The following is a 13,107-nucleotide window of genomic DNA, read 5'->3' as shown; positions in this document are numbered from 1 at the left end:
AATAGAAGTGTGCTCTAAGTCCACAACATGAAAATATTTTCAGGGCTCTCCCAAAGAGCTGGGCAGTGGGATAACTGTCTAGCTCTTTTAAACATACAGGACAGGCCTGATGGGCTGAATGTGCCATAATGATCTAGACTTCCAGATTTCAGAGTTCTTATGTTCCACTAACTCAGCCAGATCAATCTGTGACATTAAATAGTACTAAATTCTTCTTCCCTTATTTCACCTTATGCAGTCATTCTCACTCAGTTTGCTCTTGAATGAGCTAGAATTGCATACATACCCTACGTGGGCTGACTAAGCAAAGTGGCATTAGGTATTGAGCCTTGGCTTATTTCAACACAACTAAAAAAATATAACAATTTAGCAACAGAAGTGGAGTGTCAATATCACCACTTACCTTATCTCCCCTTTTAACTGTTCTTGTGGTTAGCTTCCTGATAGCTTTATTGGCAACATCTCCCAATTGACGCTAGATTTATGCAAGTAAACAGAGAAAATTAATATTAACACCATGTTTAATTTGAAAAGAAAAATGCAAGGCTAAAAACACATTACTGATTTCTGAAAAAAAATTGTCTAATTTTACCTAAAGGGAAAATTATTCATTTAATCATTCAATTAAGACAGCACTGTCAACACTTATTTCTAAGGATCTATAATTTAGACCGCGCTGAGCTGAAACAGCCACTCTTAATCAGGATGGCATTACAGGTCCTCCAACATACCAGCCCTCTAGTTTAGGCAGGCAGATACAGACTAGGACTCCTGTGATCCCTGGTAGATGAAGATGATTGCTTAGCTGTGAAGGCCCCCATAAGTTAAAGACTTTAAAAAGAGTTGGTAGCTAAATACAGGAAAGAGAAATTTTTTAAATGACTGTAGCATTTCCAGATGAATAACATATTCCAATTTTATTTTCCTTACAGAATCATTACAGAAAAGTTGGTTGGCAGTGGGGAGGTGGTAGGGTGGTGGAGGTTGGAGGAGGAAAGCCAATGAATTGAAGTTGTGGCTACCAAACTCAGCAGCCAGATCTGCAGTGCAGCAGAAGCTGTTTCCTGAAATCAAAAAGGAGTGTCCATTTGCTGGTGCTGACAGCCGTCACTCTTCTGCAAAATTGATGATACATTCTGATCTATAAACTATAATCGAGTTAATTGTATCAAAGTACCTTAAAAGTATCGAACATTTTGAACATTGACTAAAAGGCAAAACCAAGAAAAACAAAATGTTATAGAATGTGAAAATATTTAAAATAATTTCTGTTAGACATCTGACAAAATGCCAGGTTGTAATCTGGAGTCCAATTAGATTAGCTGATTTTGATACTTGGATATGGCTCACTAGATGTTTCCAGTTTCAAGCTGACTTAATGTGTCCTATGCAGGAGGAGCAATGTATAAAGTCAGCTACTGTGAAATTCCTTCATTGTTTTTATTAATGTTTGGGGCACTGCATGAATAATTAATTATTTTGGGACACGTGACATCCACTTTTTGCACTAAAAAGTAACCCATATTCTGGTTTTCTGTTTAATTATTTCCTTTCATAAATGTCGTAAAGATAACTTACAAAATTTCAATACAATTCCCTATTGGCAACATAAATCAAACAGCACCATAATATTTTTCTGAATTCTCCTTAAATATTAACCGAAGTGGTGGGAGGACATACAGTATCCTATACCTACACAACCAGCGATGAGAAACTTCCTAGTTACACCAAAGGCAGATTTAATGAAAGAGTTACTTCTAACCTGAAAAATTACTCTTCATAACACTCAAGCTACAATTTTGCTCAGTATGATTATACAAGAATGAATCATCCTCCGATATCAAAAGTGTGAAGTTACAAAAAGTAACCTCTGAAATCTTATATTAGAACACTCATCTTATATGTGTTTAAATAATATACTGTGATAAAGTACCACGTATAAATATATTATAGTACTGCACCATATTTAATGATTAGGAGACTTTTCTGGCATGATACATGGATATGGTGATACCTTGTTTTCCCACACAATTTCCTGTCCAGGTTGCACTTTAAATACTACATTCCTTTTGGTTGCTTTCAGAAATAATCAAGACAATGCAGACAACATTTACCAGTCCAAATCCAGCCTTGGTTATGAGGAAAGATGGGAGAAACTTGGGATATTTAATCTTAAGAAAGGCATTTGCAAATGATTTTTAAAACAGTACAAAAATAAGCTTAAATATTATTTTATATTAAATTGTGGAGTAGAACTGGGGGCTGTATGGCTGGGTTTAAATGAGCAATGGATAATTTTATGATTGGCATCAGAAATTTTTTTTATATAGGTTGATCAACATGTGGAATAAGCAGATGACAAATTCTGAGAAATGCAGACAGAAATTTTGGAATCAATTAAAATTTAATAAGCTGTAATGGGAAGACTGGATGAAGCAAGAAGGATCAAATGCCTTACCTCAGTTACAATTATCCTATGACCATGCACAGCATTTGGACAGGTTTAACAACATGGGTACATGATAGGTTTTGCAACATAGAATGAAAGTATGCTTTTTCGTTTTTTTGATTTTACACTGGAAAAATTATAGCCCAAAACGTTTTCTAACTCATTTCTTTTAAATACAATGATAACAATTTAGCCCAGAGTAATGATTTTTATTCCATCAAAATTATGTAACATTCTAAAATTACAAAATCTTATCAGAAAAATTTGTCAGTTAAAAATATGTATGCTTTAAGGGTGAAAAGTTGGTCTTTTGATACAATTAAAGTTCTAAAAACAGGATTTAAAAAAAACATGTTGGGAAATCTGTTAATTGTTTATTGGGGAAGATTCTTGGATTATGATGTATTTCCTAGCCACTTTCCATGATCCTAAGCAAATGAGTATTGCTTTCTGTGAAAAAAGCCTCCCATTCCACCCCCCTCAACCCCCTCTCCATCGCCAGATATGAAATCAAAGGGCTAAATACAGCTAGGATACAATCTCTAGCAACTGTTGAAAGTTATGTGAATAAAGATCTACACTGAATTTCTCATCTGATGGCACTGTTTCCAAACCTCAATGTTGTCTACATATTTACCAAAGAGTCAAAAGCTAGTGAAATGAAAGAGAAGTAAGAGTAGTTTTGTATCCTTCCTTCCTGTTTTTCTCCCCTATGTTCCTGGCCTTTCAGCAATGTGGTGACTATGTGTAAGCTAGTTCATAAACTTCTAAGATAAGATTTTTTTATTAGTCACATGTACATCGAAACACAAAGTAAAATGCATCTTTTGTGTTGTGTCACCACGCTTCTGGCGCCAACAGAGCATGCCCACAACTTCCTAACCCGTACGTCTTTGGAATGTGGAGGAAACCGGAGCATCCAGAGGAAACCCACGCAGACACAGGAAGAACGTACAAACTCCTTACAGACAGCGGCCGGAATTGAACCCAGGTCGCCGGTGCTGTAAACCGTTATGCTAACCGCTACACTACCATGCCTGCCCCCATCATGTTTCCCATGCATTTCCCTCATTGGGTTTCCTTCACATATGCTCTTTGCGCCAACAACTGTCTCACAAGTTGGATTCCAGGCATTTGCACAATGCAAAAAGTTTCTCCCAAATTAATACCAATACCATATATTTCCTGCCTGCCTAAAGTTTTGTGAGGGCTGGTTGCCCTCCAGCTTTTTGTTGAAATGGCCACAATGATTGGCTGGGCTATCTGATCAAAGGTTTACAACTGATCAAAATCCCTCCTCTTCAGCAAGCACACACAGATTTCAGGTAGGACTGGAAAACTAGCCAACTTTCCTCTGCACGTAGCAGTAGCCTACTATGCATAATTACAATCCCCCTGCTGAAATCAGCTGTGGCACAGACCCAAAAATGAACCTGTCTAGTATGTATTGCCCAGCTACTCACTTATTATTTGCATTGAGCACACGTTGGTAAGGTGCCAAATATTGAAAAAGCTATCATGAAACAGTCAAAGTTTGTACAGTTATAATTTTCTTTTACCAATCAGATCCACTTCTATACACAATCAAAGGCACTGAAACAATTGGCAGAATGCCAGAAGTTTTAGAATGACTGGAGTCCCCAACAAGCTGGTGTTGTGTTCAGTATTAAAATTTTATCATAGTTTATATTTGGGCATGTATAAAAAGCAAGCAAAGGTGATATTTATCTAGTGCCATGATATTTCAAAGCAACAACTACACAGAAATGGTAGGTGCTATTTTGCAAAGCACAGCAGCAATCAAGTGAATGACTACAGAAAACAACTGAGTGGTACTTGAAGAAGGAGTCAAAAACAGAATGTGGCAGGAAGACATCATAGGCCCTCAAGGCTGATCTGTCACTTAATGAGATCATATCTAATCCGTTTTGGGATTAATCCTTAAACCTTTGCTTAACAAAAATACAGCAATTTCAGTTTTTGAAATTATATCCCCCCTCCAGCCTCAACAACTTTCGAGGGGTGCAAGATCCAGATTTTTGCCATCCTTCGTGTGTCGAAACAGTTCTCAAAGTTATCCCTAATGTAAGGATATGCTCCTATATCCCAGGCAATCTAGCCGGAAGAAATAGTTCTATTTCTCTACTCCAAGCACTGTGAATAACTTAAAAACCTCAATAATATCACTATATATTTTGTAATTAAGAAAATATAAACTTTGTCTACAAACCATGTTCTCATAATTTTAGCATTGGAATAATGCCGGTGAATCTGTATTCTCCATTCCATATCCTATTCCCCGTGGTAAATACAAATATTCCATTGAATTTTTAATTAGGTTATATTGCTGTTTCATCAAGACCACCAACTTCTCTCTGGAGCCACCCAACTCCACCCCTTCCTATCTCAGCTGATCGACCGCTGAAATTCTCATCCATACCTTTGCTACCAGTAATCTGCAGACTCTTTTATCTACCCATAATCTTGTCTATTCTTGGCTGGCTATCCAACTTCTTCAATTGTTAAACTTTGGTATACTTAAATCTATACTGCATGTACAAGTTGCATTCACCTATCTTGCTCACTATGAATATTAGCCCATTGCTGAGTCTCAAGTGAAAAATTCTCATCCTTGTTTTAAAATCCTCACTCGTTCTAGCCTCCTCCAACACGAAAAGTTTTAAAGATATTTGCTTTGAAATTTGATCCCTTAACATTCCTGATTTTAAACACTGAATCAAGGCAGCCATGCTTTCTGTTGCCTTGCCTTCTGGACTTTTCTCCTTAAACTTCTCTCTTTTTCTCTGTCAGATTAAAATGTTGAGAACGTCAGTCATTTTATATATTTGTTATTTATCCTGATAGCTCACGTGCCTTGGCGTAAAATTCTGTTACAATACTGTATGAAGTGCCTTAGGATATCTTACAACATTACAAGTGTGACATAAAAGTAAATTGTTGTTGTAAATATAAAAATGACAAGTTGCGCAGCAATAAGCTAACTGAGCCAACGAAAAGACCAAGTCAGAAAACAAAAAAATAGAGAAGAGAAACTACACTGAAAATAAAAACAAATCAGCAAAAGTGGAATGAGTTTTGGAGAGCCTCTTTTTTAAAGAACTATTCTCTCCTTTTTCCATTTTGGAGAGAGGAATCTTAACCCTTCTTGACTCTTTGTTTAAAAATAAACCAACATAAGGATGTGGTTGTGCTGGACAGAGTGCAGAGATTAAGTGTGATGTTGCATAGATTGGAGGACTTCAATTAAGGGGAGAGGCCTGCCTTCCTTGGAGGCTGAGGGTGACCTGACAGAGGCATAGATAGGGTAGTTAGATAGTCAGAATAGTTTTCCCATGGTAGGGGTATCAAAAACAAGGCGGCACAGGCTTAAGATGAGAGGAAGGTATTTTAAAGGGGATTCAATAGGAAAGTTATTTTTAAAATAGAGACTGGTAGATATCTGGAACTCGTTACCAGAGGTGGTGGTGGAATCAGATACAATTCCTACATTTGAGAAACAGTTAAATGGGCACTTGAATGGGCAAGGCGGAGAAGGATATGGGCCTAATGCGGGCAAATGTGATTAGTGTCGATGGACAAAAAGGACAGCATGGATGTGGTGAGCCAACTCTAAAATATACCAACTTTGTTCCTGTCCAAGATACCTTCAGGTGTAGTTCCCCTAATTCCTTTGGGAATCTCCATGAAAACAGACCCATGAATGTCACATCACTAAATGGACGCACTGAACCTGTCCAACACCAGAAAGAGCAGGTAGATTTTCAGCATTATGCTTAAGTATCAGTCCACATAATGAAATAAGACCTCAGTAAAGCTGAAATTAATAGAACCTCTAAACTGAAGCAAATGATCAATCTCATCATAGTCGGTTTGGTTCTCCATTCTACAGATTCTGAGGTGACTGATGAGGCCAATCTGCATACTCTATTACACAGGGGGAGGACATGGCTGACCAGATGGTCAAGTGGTGAGTTTCTCAGGTGATGTACGTCTTCTGCCATTTACGCTGGGCTTTTGCATACTCCTGATGCATGGATTTAAGGTTTTCAATGCCAACCCAAATGCTCCTTTTCCTTTTTGAGCAGTCATGGCCAGAATTTCCCAGGAATTGATGGAGATACTGCACTTTTGGCAAGGAGGCTTTGAGGACACCCTTGAATCCTTTCCTCTGTCTGCCTGGCAGTCTCTATTCCCAGCTCTGCAACAAAAAGAGTGTCTGTTCCAGAATTCTGGTGTTGGGCATGTGAACAATGTATCTTGCCCAAAAGATTTGACTGAGTGTAATCAGGACCTTAATACGGCAGATGTTGGCTGGGACTGGATGTTGATGTTGGTTCACGTGTCCTACTAATGAAACTGGAATTTTAAGAGAGGGCTTTTATCTCTCCAGAATATTAAGGTCCCAGCTACAGGTAGCCTGAGTCTCAGAAGCACATCAAAGGGCAGGGATCACTTTGTGCTGAGTTTGATGTCTCAGTATAATGATAGAAATGTTCTGACAGAGATGAATTATGAAAATTCTTCCTCTGTACTTGTACAATCGTTAGAGCAAAAGTAAACCATTTTGTCTTTTGTGTCTCTGTCACATCAATCCTTTGACCAATGCTAAATTAAGGGAGACATGTACTTTTTAAACTTCCAAATTGATCCTTGGTTCCCCAATGTTTAATAATCCTATTGATCCACTGGAATTGCACAAATTGCTAACTCTTTAAGGCATCAGTTTGTCCCTCCACTCAATTTAATGCAAATCAAAAGAATTATAGAGAGAAGAAATTCAGAGAATTATACTGGCTGGTGTGTACTGTAATAACCTATCAACAGGGCATTTAGGGAACGCCGACTCAATTCTCCAGCTTATGAAATGGCCACTCCACAAGCAAGCTCTATCAGGCACACTGCTCCGTAGAGGCAACAAGCAGAGTGTAGGAATCAGGAAAAATAATGCCATACTCCCCTTTCCCAAATATCTATTAGGCATGGGAGTACGGATAAATTCTGTATAAAACAAAGAAACTGCCCCAATTCCCAAGAAAAGCACATGACTTTTTTAAAAATTTAGGCACACTCCTACTAATCCAGTGCAGGTGCACAAAACATACTCCACTTATACATCACTGACATTATGTTGATGTTCAGGTTAAGGAAGATGATGCAAAAAGAAAAGTGACAAATCACAGCTCCTGGTGCCTGGAAACACAACTGCCAAAAACAACTTAAATATCACTATACAAAAGAAGGCTATTCGACCAATGGATCCATGTCGACTCCCAGCAATTACCCCTTCCCCCTGACTTTCCTGTAGCCCTACCACTTATTCTCTCTCACGTCTCTTTTTGATTCTTTTTGCCACTTACCTATTTGAAAGCTATTTAACCTAGCAATACGTCTTTGGGATGCAAGACGAAAACAGAGCACCCAAATCAGTGGTCACAGGGAGGGTTATATCGAGGCCAAGATTGGATCAACCATGCTCTTATTAAATGGCAGAGCAGACTCAAGAGGTTGAAAGGTTTACTTCTGTTCCTGTTTCTTAATGTTTCTTTTGTTCTTATTATCTTACTTGCAGTTTACTTTCCAAAAATCCTAAAAATTGAATATATATTTTTTAAGACATTTGAAGGGCTGATTAATAAGTTTGCAGGAGACATGAAAATTGTCAGAGCTGTGGATAGTGAGGAAGGTTGTCAAAGGATACAGCAGGATATAGATGGGTGGAGAAATGGTAGATGGAATTTAATCCGGACAAGTGTGAGGTGTTGCACTTTGGAACCTCAAATGCAAGAGAAAAGTATAGAGTAAATATAGCAGGACCCTTTGGAGCACTGATGTACAGAGGGATCTTGGAGTGCAAGTCCATAGATCCCTGAATGTGGCAACACAACTGAATAGGCTGGTAAAGACGGCATAAGGCACACTTACCTTTATCGGACAAGTTGTTGAGTATATAAAAGTCGGGAAGTCATGTTGCAGCTGTATAATAGGCCACGTTTGGAGTATTGTGTGCAGTTCTGGTTGCCACATTACAAGAAGGATGTGAAGCTTTGGAGAGGGTGCAGAAGAGGTTCATCGGGATGTTGCTTGGATTAGAGTATTAGATACAAGGAGAGATTGGGCATACTTGGATTGCTTTTTTCTGGAGCAGAGGCTAAGGGGCAAAATCATAGGAGTATATAAAATCATGACAGGCATAGATAGGGTGGATAGTCAGAGTCTTTCCCCCCAGGGTGGAAATGTCACATACTACAGGGCATAGCTTTAAGGTAAGAAGGAGACTTATGAGACAAAAGAGAATGGTAGGTACCTGGAATGAGCTGCCAGGGAAGTGGTGGAAGCAGATACCAATATAAATGTTTAAGAGACGTTTAGACAGGCATATGAACAGGTAGGGAATGGTAGGATATAGACCATGGGCAGGCAAATGTGGAGTTCAAATTGGCATTGTGGTCGACACAGACATCGTGGGCCAAAGGACTTGTTCCTGTGCTGTACTGTTCTATGTTCTAAGACTCACTTCAACTAAATCTTTTGTTTTTTTTTATTATTATCGTACAGCTTTAGCTGAGGAGTGAGTGATCCGCAGATTGCTCTTTGATGAAAAATCTACTCCAACCCAGCCAGCAGAAAAGGCACTTAGTGGAAGGAAAGAAGATGGAATCAGCATATTTTCACTTCCTGTAACACAAGATAATTCGAGACCACAGACAATACTATTTTGCAGTGGGGCCAAAAGTTGACCATAAATGGCCTGCTGTGAAGTTATCTGCAGGAACTATCTGCTATTGCCAGTCAGCCATTTAATCTGAACAGTTGTCAAGTTGCACAGTAAAAAATTAAACTTCACATCTATCTACCACTGAGATCATGCATTCAAGCTAATAAACACTGAATTCCTATCCCTTCCAATATTTTGTTAAAGCAATGTCAGTTCCCTTTAAAGGCACTGCATCAAAGAGGACTTATGCCATAACTAGTATAGTTCCTGGTAGCTACATCACAATCTAATGCTGGCAACAAATGTCACACTACAGTCAGTGTTCCCTTCCAAGATACAAGTATAAATATACTTCTAGATTTTTTCTAAATGGTGGTTCCTTATTCTTTAATCTTCTTTGTTTCTTGCATGGATCCTAACCTACTTAAATGAACATACATTTAAATATATTGGAAATATTTAGGATTTGCAAAATATTGCATCAACGTTCAAGATTTGGATGTTAAAAGTAAGAAAGTGGCTAAAGGAAATTTGCTCAGCCTTAGCTGATTGGTACATCTCCACCATAATCCAAGCAACAGGTAGGAAACATCCAAATTTGGGTCCAGCCAAATTTGAGTTAACTTGCCCATAGAAGATAGAGGGTAGTGATGGAAAGATGTTGTTCTGGGTGGAGGTCTGTGACTAGTGGTGTTTTGCAGGGATCAGTGCTGGGACCTCTGCTGTTTGTATTATATATAAATGGATGAAAATGTAAATGGGCTGTTTAGTAAGTCTGCAGATAACACAAATATCGGTAGAGTTGTGGACAGTGAAGAAGATCGTCAAAGGATACAGCATGATATAGATCAGTTAGTTATAGGCAGATAAATGGCAGGTGGAGTTTAATCCGGGCAAGTGTGAAGTGTTGCACTTTGGGAGGTCAAATGTAAGGGGAAAGTATACAGTCAGGACCTTTAACAGCACTGATATACAGGGGAATCTTGAGATCCAAGTCCATACCTCCCTGAAAGTGGCAATGCAAGTAGATAGAATGGTAAAGAAGGTGTATGGCATGCTTGCCTTCATTGGTCGGGGCAGCGAGTACAGGAGTTAGGTAGTCATAAGACTTTGGTTACACTGCACATGGAGTATTGCATGCAGACCTTATTGCCCAATTACCTTTTTCCACCCAGCGGATGGTGAGTATACGGAATGAGCTGCCAGGAGGAGTGGTTGAAGCAGGTCTGATAACAACATTTAGAAGGTCCTTGGACAGGTACATGGATAGGAAAGGTTTAGAGGGATATGGGCCAAACACAGGGAAATGGGACCAGCTTAGATGGAAATCTTGGTTGGCATGGACCAGTCGGGCCAAAGGGCTTGTTTCTGTGCTGTCTTACTCTACGACTCGATAAGGAAGCAAAATGAGGAATTACTTTTGTGATTTTGGAAGCTGCTTACAAAAATGGAAAAATTAAAGTCAGATTTAAATGGCAAAATTTAATGAACTATTTTGAGCAGAACTGATATCATAAGTAAAATGGTAATTGCTGACACATTACAAATCTAAAGCAATAAGCAGTCAAGAAAATGCATCAAGATTTCCACAAACATGCTGCCATTCTTCCTCCAGCCCATAAAGCTCATTTGTCCTTTGACCAAACTTTAAACAAGCAGAAGGATGTTTTCTGAGCAGTGCAGCTTTCCCATGTTTCTTCTTGGCTACTTCATAGCTAGATAATGTGTGTGAAAATGCCCATGAACCTACTTATTTCAACTTCCCAAAAAGGATAAGATGTGAATAAGATGTGAATAAGATTGCTCTGGGAGAAATGAGTGCATGCGTGTGGGGGAGAGGGGGGGGAAGGAATGGGAGGACAAGGGGGTTGTAGTTTGGTGGAGGGAGGATGCAAATAAAGGATTAACAGCCTTCAAATTAGTGAACCGTAGTACCTTGTTGGATACATACAGCAATTTAGTTTCATGGAAGTTTCATAATGCAATTGTGTTTCAGCTTTAAAAACACCTAATTTAGTATACTTCTTTCACAGTAGGATGACCAGCAATTGTTCCACAAGTTAAACAAAATGTCACTTTCTTCACCCAAATGGATCATTGACATATTCTACACCAGTTTTTTCAATGCACAGATATTGAAAAGTCTCAGATCCCCAAAATAAAGAAATGACAGGGGTAAGAGATGTCAGGGGTAAGTTTTTACTCAGAGAGTGGTGAGCGCGTGGAATGGGCTACCAGCAATGGTGGTGGAGGCGGATACGATAGGGTCTTTTAAGAGACTTTTGGATAGGTACATGGAGCTCAGAAAAATAGAGGGCTATGGGTCTCTAAGGTAGGGACATGTTCAGCACAGCTTTGTGGGCCGAAGGGCCTGAATTGTGCTGTAGGTTTTCTATGTTTCTATGAGATGTTGAATTATGGCTTTGAAGCAACTGTTGTTCTTTTGTTTAAGATGGACAATGGGTATAATTCGGCAAATTACAGGCTTACATCAGTGGTAGGGAAATTAGTGGAGAAGATTCTTGGGGGTAGGATTTACTCGCATTTGGAAAGGCATAGACTCATTAGGGATAGCATGATTTTATGTGAGGGGAAGTCGTGTCTTAAGAACAACTGAGTATTTTTGGGTAGTTGACGAAGATGATTGATGAGGGTAGGGCAGTGAATGTTTTTTTTATATATCTATATCTATATATATAGATATAGATAGATAAAACATTCACTATATATATATAAAAATATATGTGTTATATATATATATATATATATATATATATATATATAGACTTCAGTAAAGCATTCAACAAAGTCCCTCATGGTAGGCTAATTCAGAAAATTAAGGCAATGGGATCCACAATGACTTGGTAGATTGGATTCAAAATTGACTTGGCTATAGAAGGCAAAGGGTAGTAGTGGAGGGATGTTATTCTGACTGGAAGTCTATGACCAGCAGTGTTCCGCAGGGAGTAGTGCTGGTTGTTTGTGATTATATAGGATTTGGATGAAAACGTAGGTGGATTGATTAGCAAGTTTGCAGATGACACAGAATTGGTGGAGTTGTGGATAGTGAGGAAGGTTGTCAAAGGATACAGCAAAATATCAGTTGCAGATATAGGCGATGGAATTTAATTCAGACAAGTGTGAGGTATTGCATTTTGGGAGGCCAAATGTAAGAGGAAAGCATACAGTAAGTGGCAGGACCCTTACAAGCACTGGTGTACCGAGGGATCTTGGAGTGTGTCCATAGCTCCCTGAAAGAGGCAACAAAAGGGAATACGGTTGTAAAGAAGGAATACAGCACACTTGCCTTCAATGGTCAGTGTATTGAGTATAAAAGTTGGGAAGTCATGTTGCAGCTGTATAAAACTTTGGTTAGGCCGCACTTGGAGTATTTTGTGTAGTTTTGGTCGACACATTATAGGGAGGATGTGGAGACTCTGGAGACTGTGCAGAAGAGGTTCAAGAGGATGTTGCCTGGATTAGAAAGAATTAGCTACGAGGAGAGATTGTTTTCTTTGGAGCATCAGAGGTTGAGGGGGTGACCTGATAGAAGTTTATAAAATTATCATAGGCATGGATAGGGTAGATGGTCAAGTCTTTTTCCACAGGGTGGAAATATCAAATATTATAGCGCATAGCTTTAAGATGAGAAGTGGAAAGTTTAAAGGAAATTTACAAAGCATATTTTGTTTTTGTTTTACACAAAGAGTGGTAGGTGCCTGGAATGTGCTGCCAGGAGAGGTGGTGGAAGCAGATACAACAGCAATGTTTATTGGGCATTTAGACTTGCACAGGCAGGAAGAGGAGAGACATAGACTAAGTGCTGATAGATGGAACTAGTTTAATTTGGTGTCATGGTTGGCACAGACATCACGGGCCGAAGGGCTTGTAATTGTGGTGTACTGTTCTTTGTTCTATGTTC

At 38.9% G+C, this 13,107-nt stretch overlaps 1 protein-coding gene across 4 annotated transcripts in view; it reads right to left on the bottom strand.

The window, feature by feature from the left end:
- The window catches only part of rnf130 (ring finger protein 130), a 148,017-nt gene that overhangs the window by 78,798 nt on the left and 56,112 nt on the right, over nucleotides 1–13,107 (bottom strand). For all 4 annotated transcript variants that reach the window (XM_052015212.1, XM_052015216.1, XM_052015211.1 and 1 more), the window contains exon 3: nucleotides 404–475. In XM_052015212.1, the coding sequence (XP_051871172.1) occupies nucleotides 404–475 (72 nt within the window). The remainder of the gene's footprint in view (nucleotides 1–403; nucleotides 476–13,107) is intronic.

The sequence above is a fragment of the Pristis pectinata genome, chromosome 4 (assembly GCF_009764475.1).
Source record: "Pristis pectinata isolate sPriPec2 chromosome 4, sPriPec2.1.pri, whole genome shotgun sequence".
Lineage (NCBI taxonomy): Eukaryota > Metazoa > Chordata > Chondrichthyes > Rhinopristiformes > Pristidae > Pristis > Pristis pectinata.
Note: the sequence above shows the minus strand (reverse complement) of the source record. Positions and strands in the feature narration are given on the sequence as shown.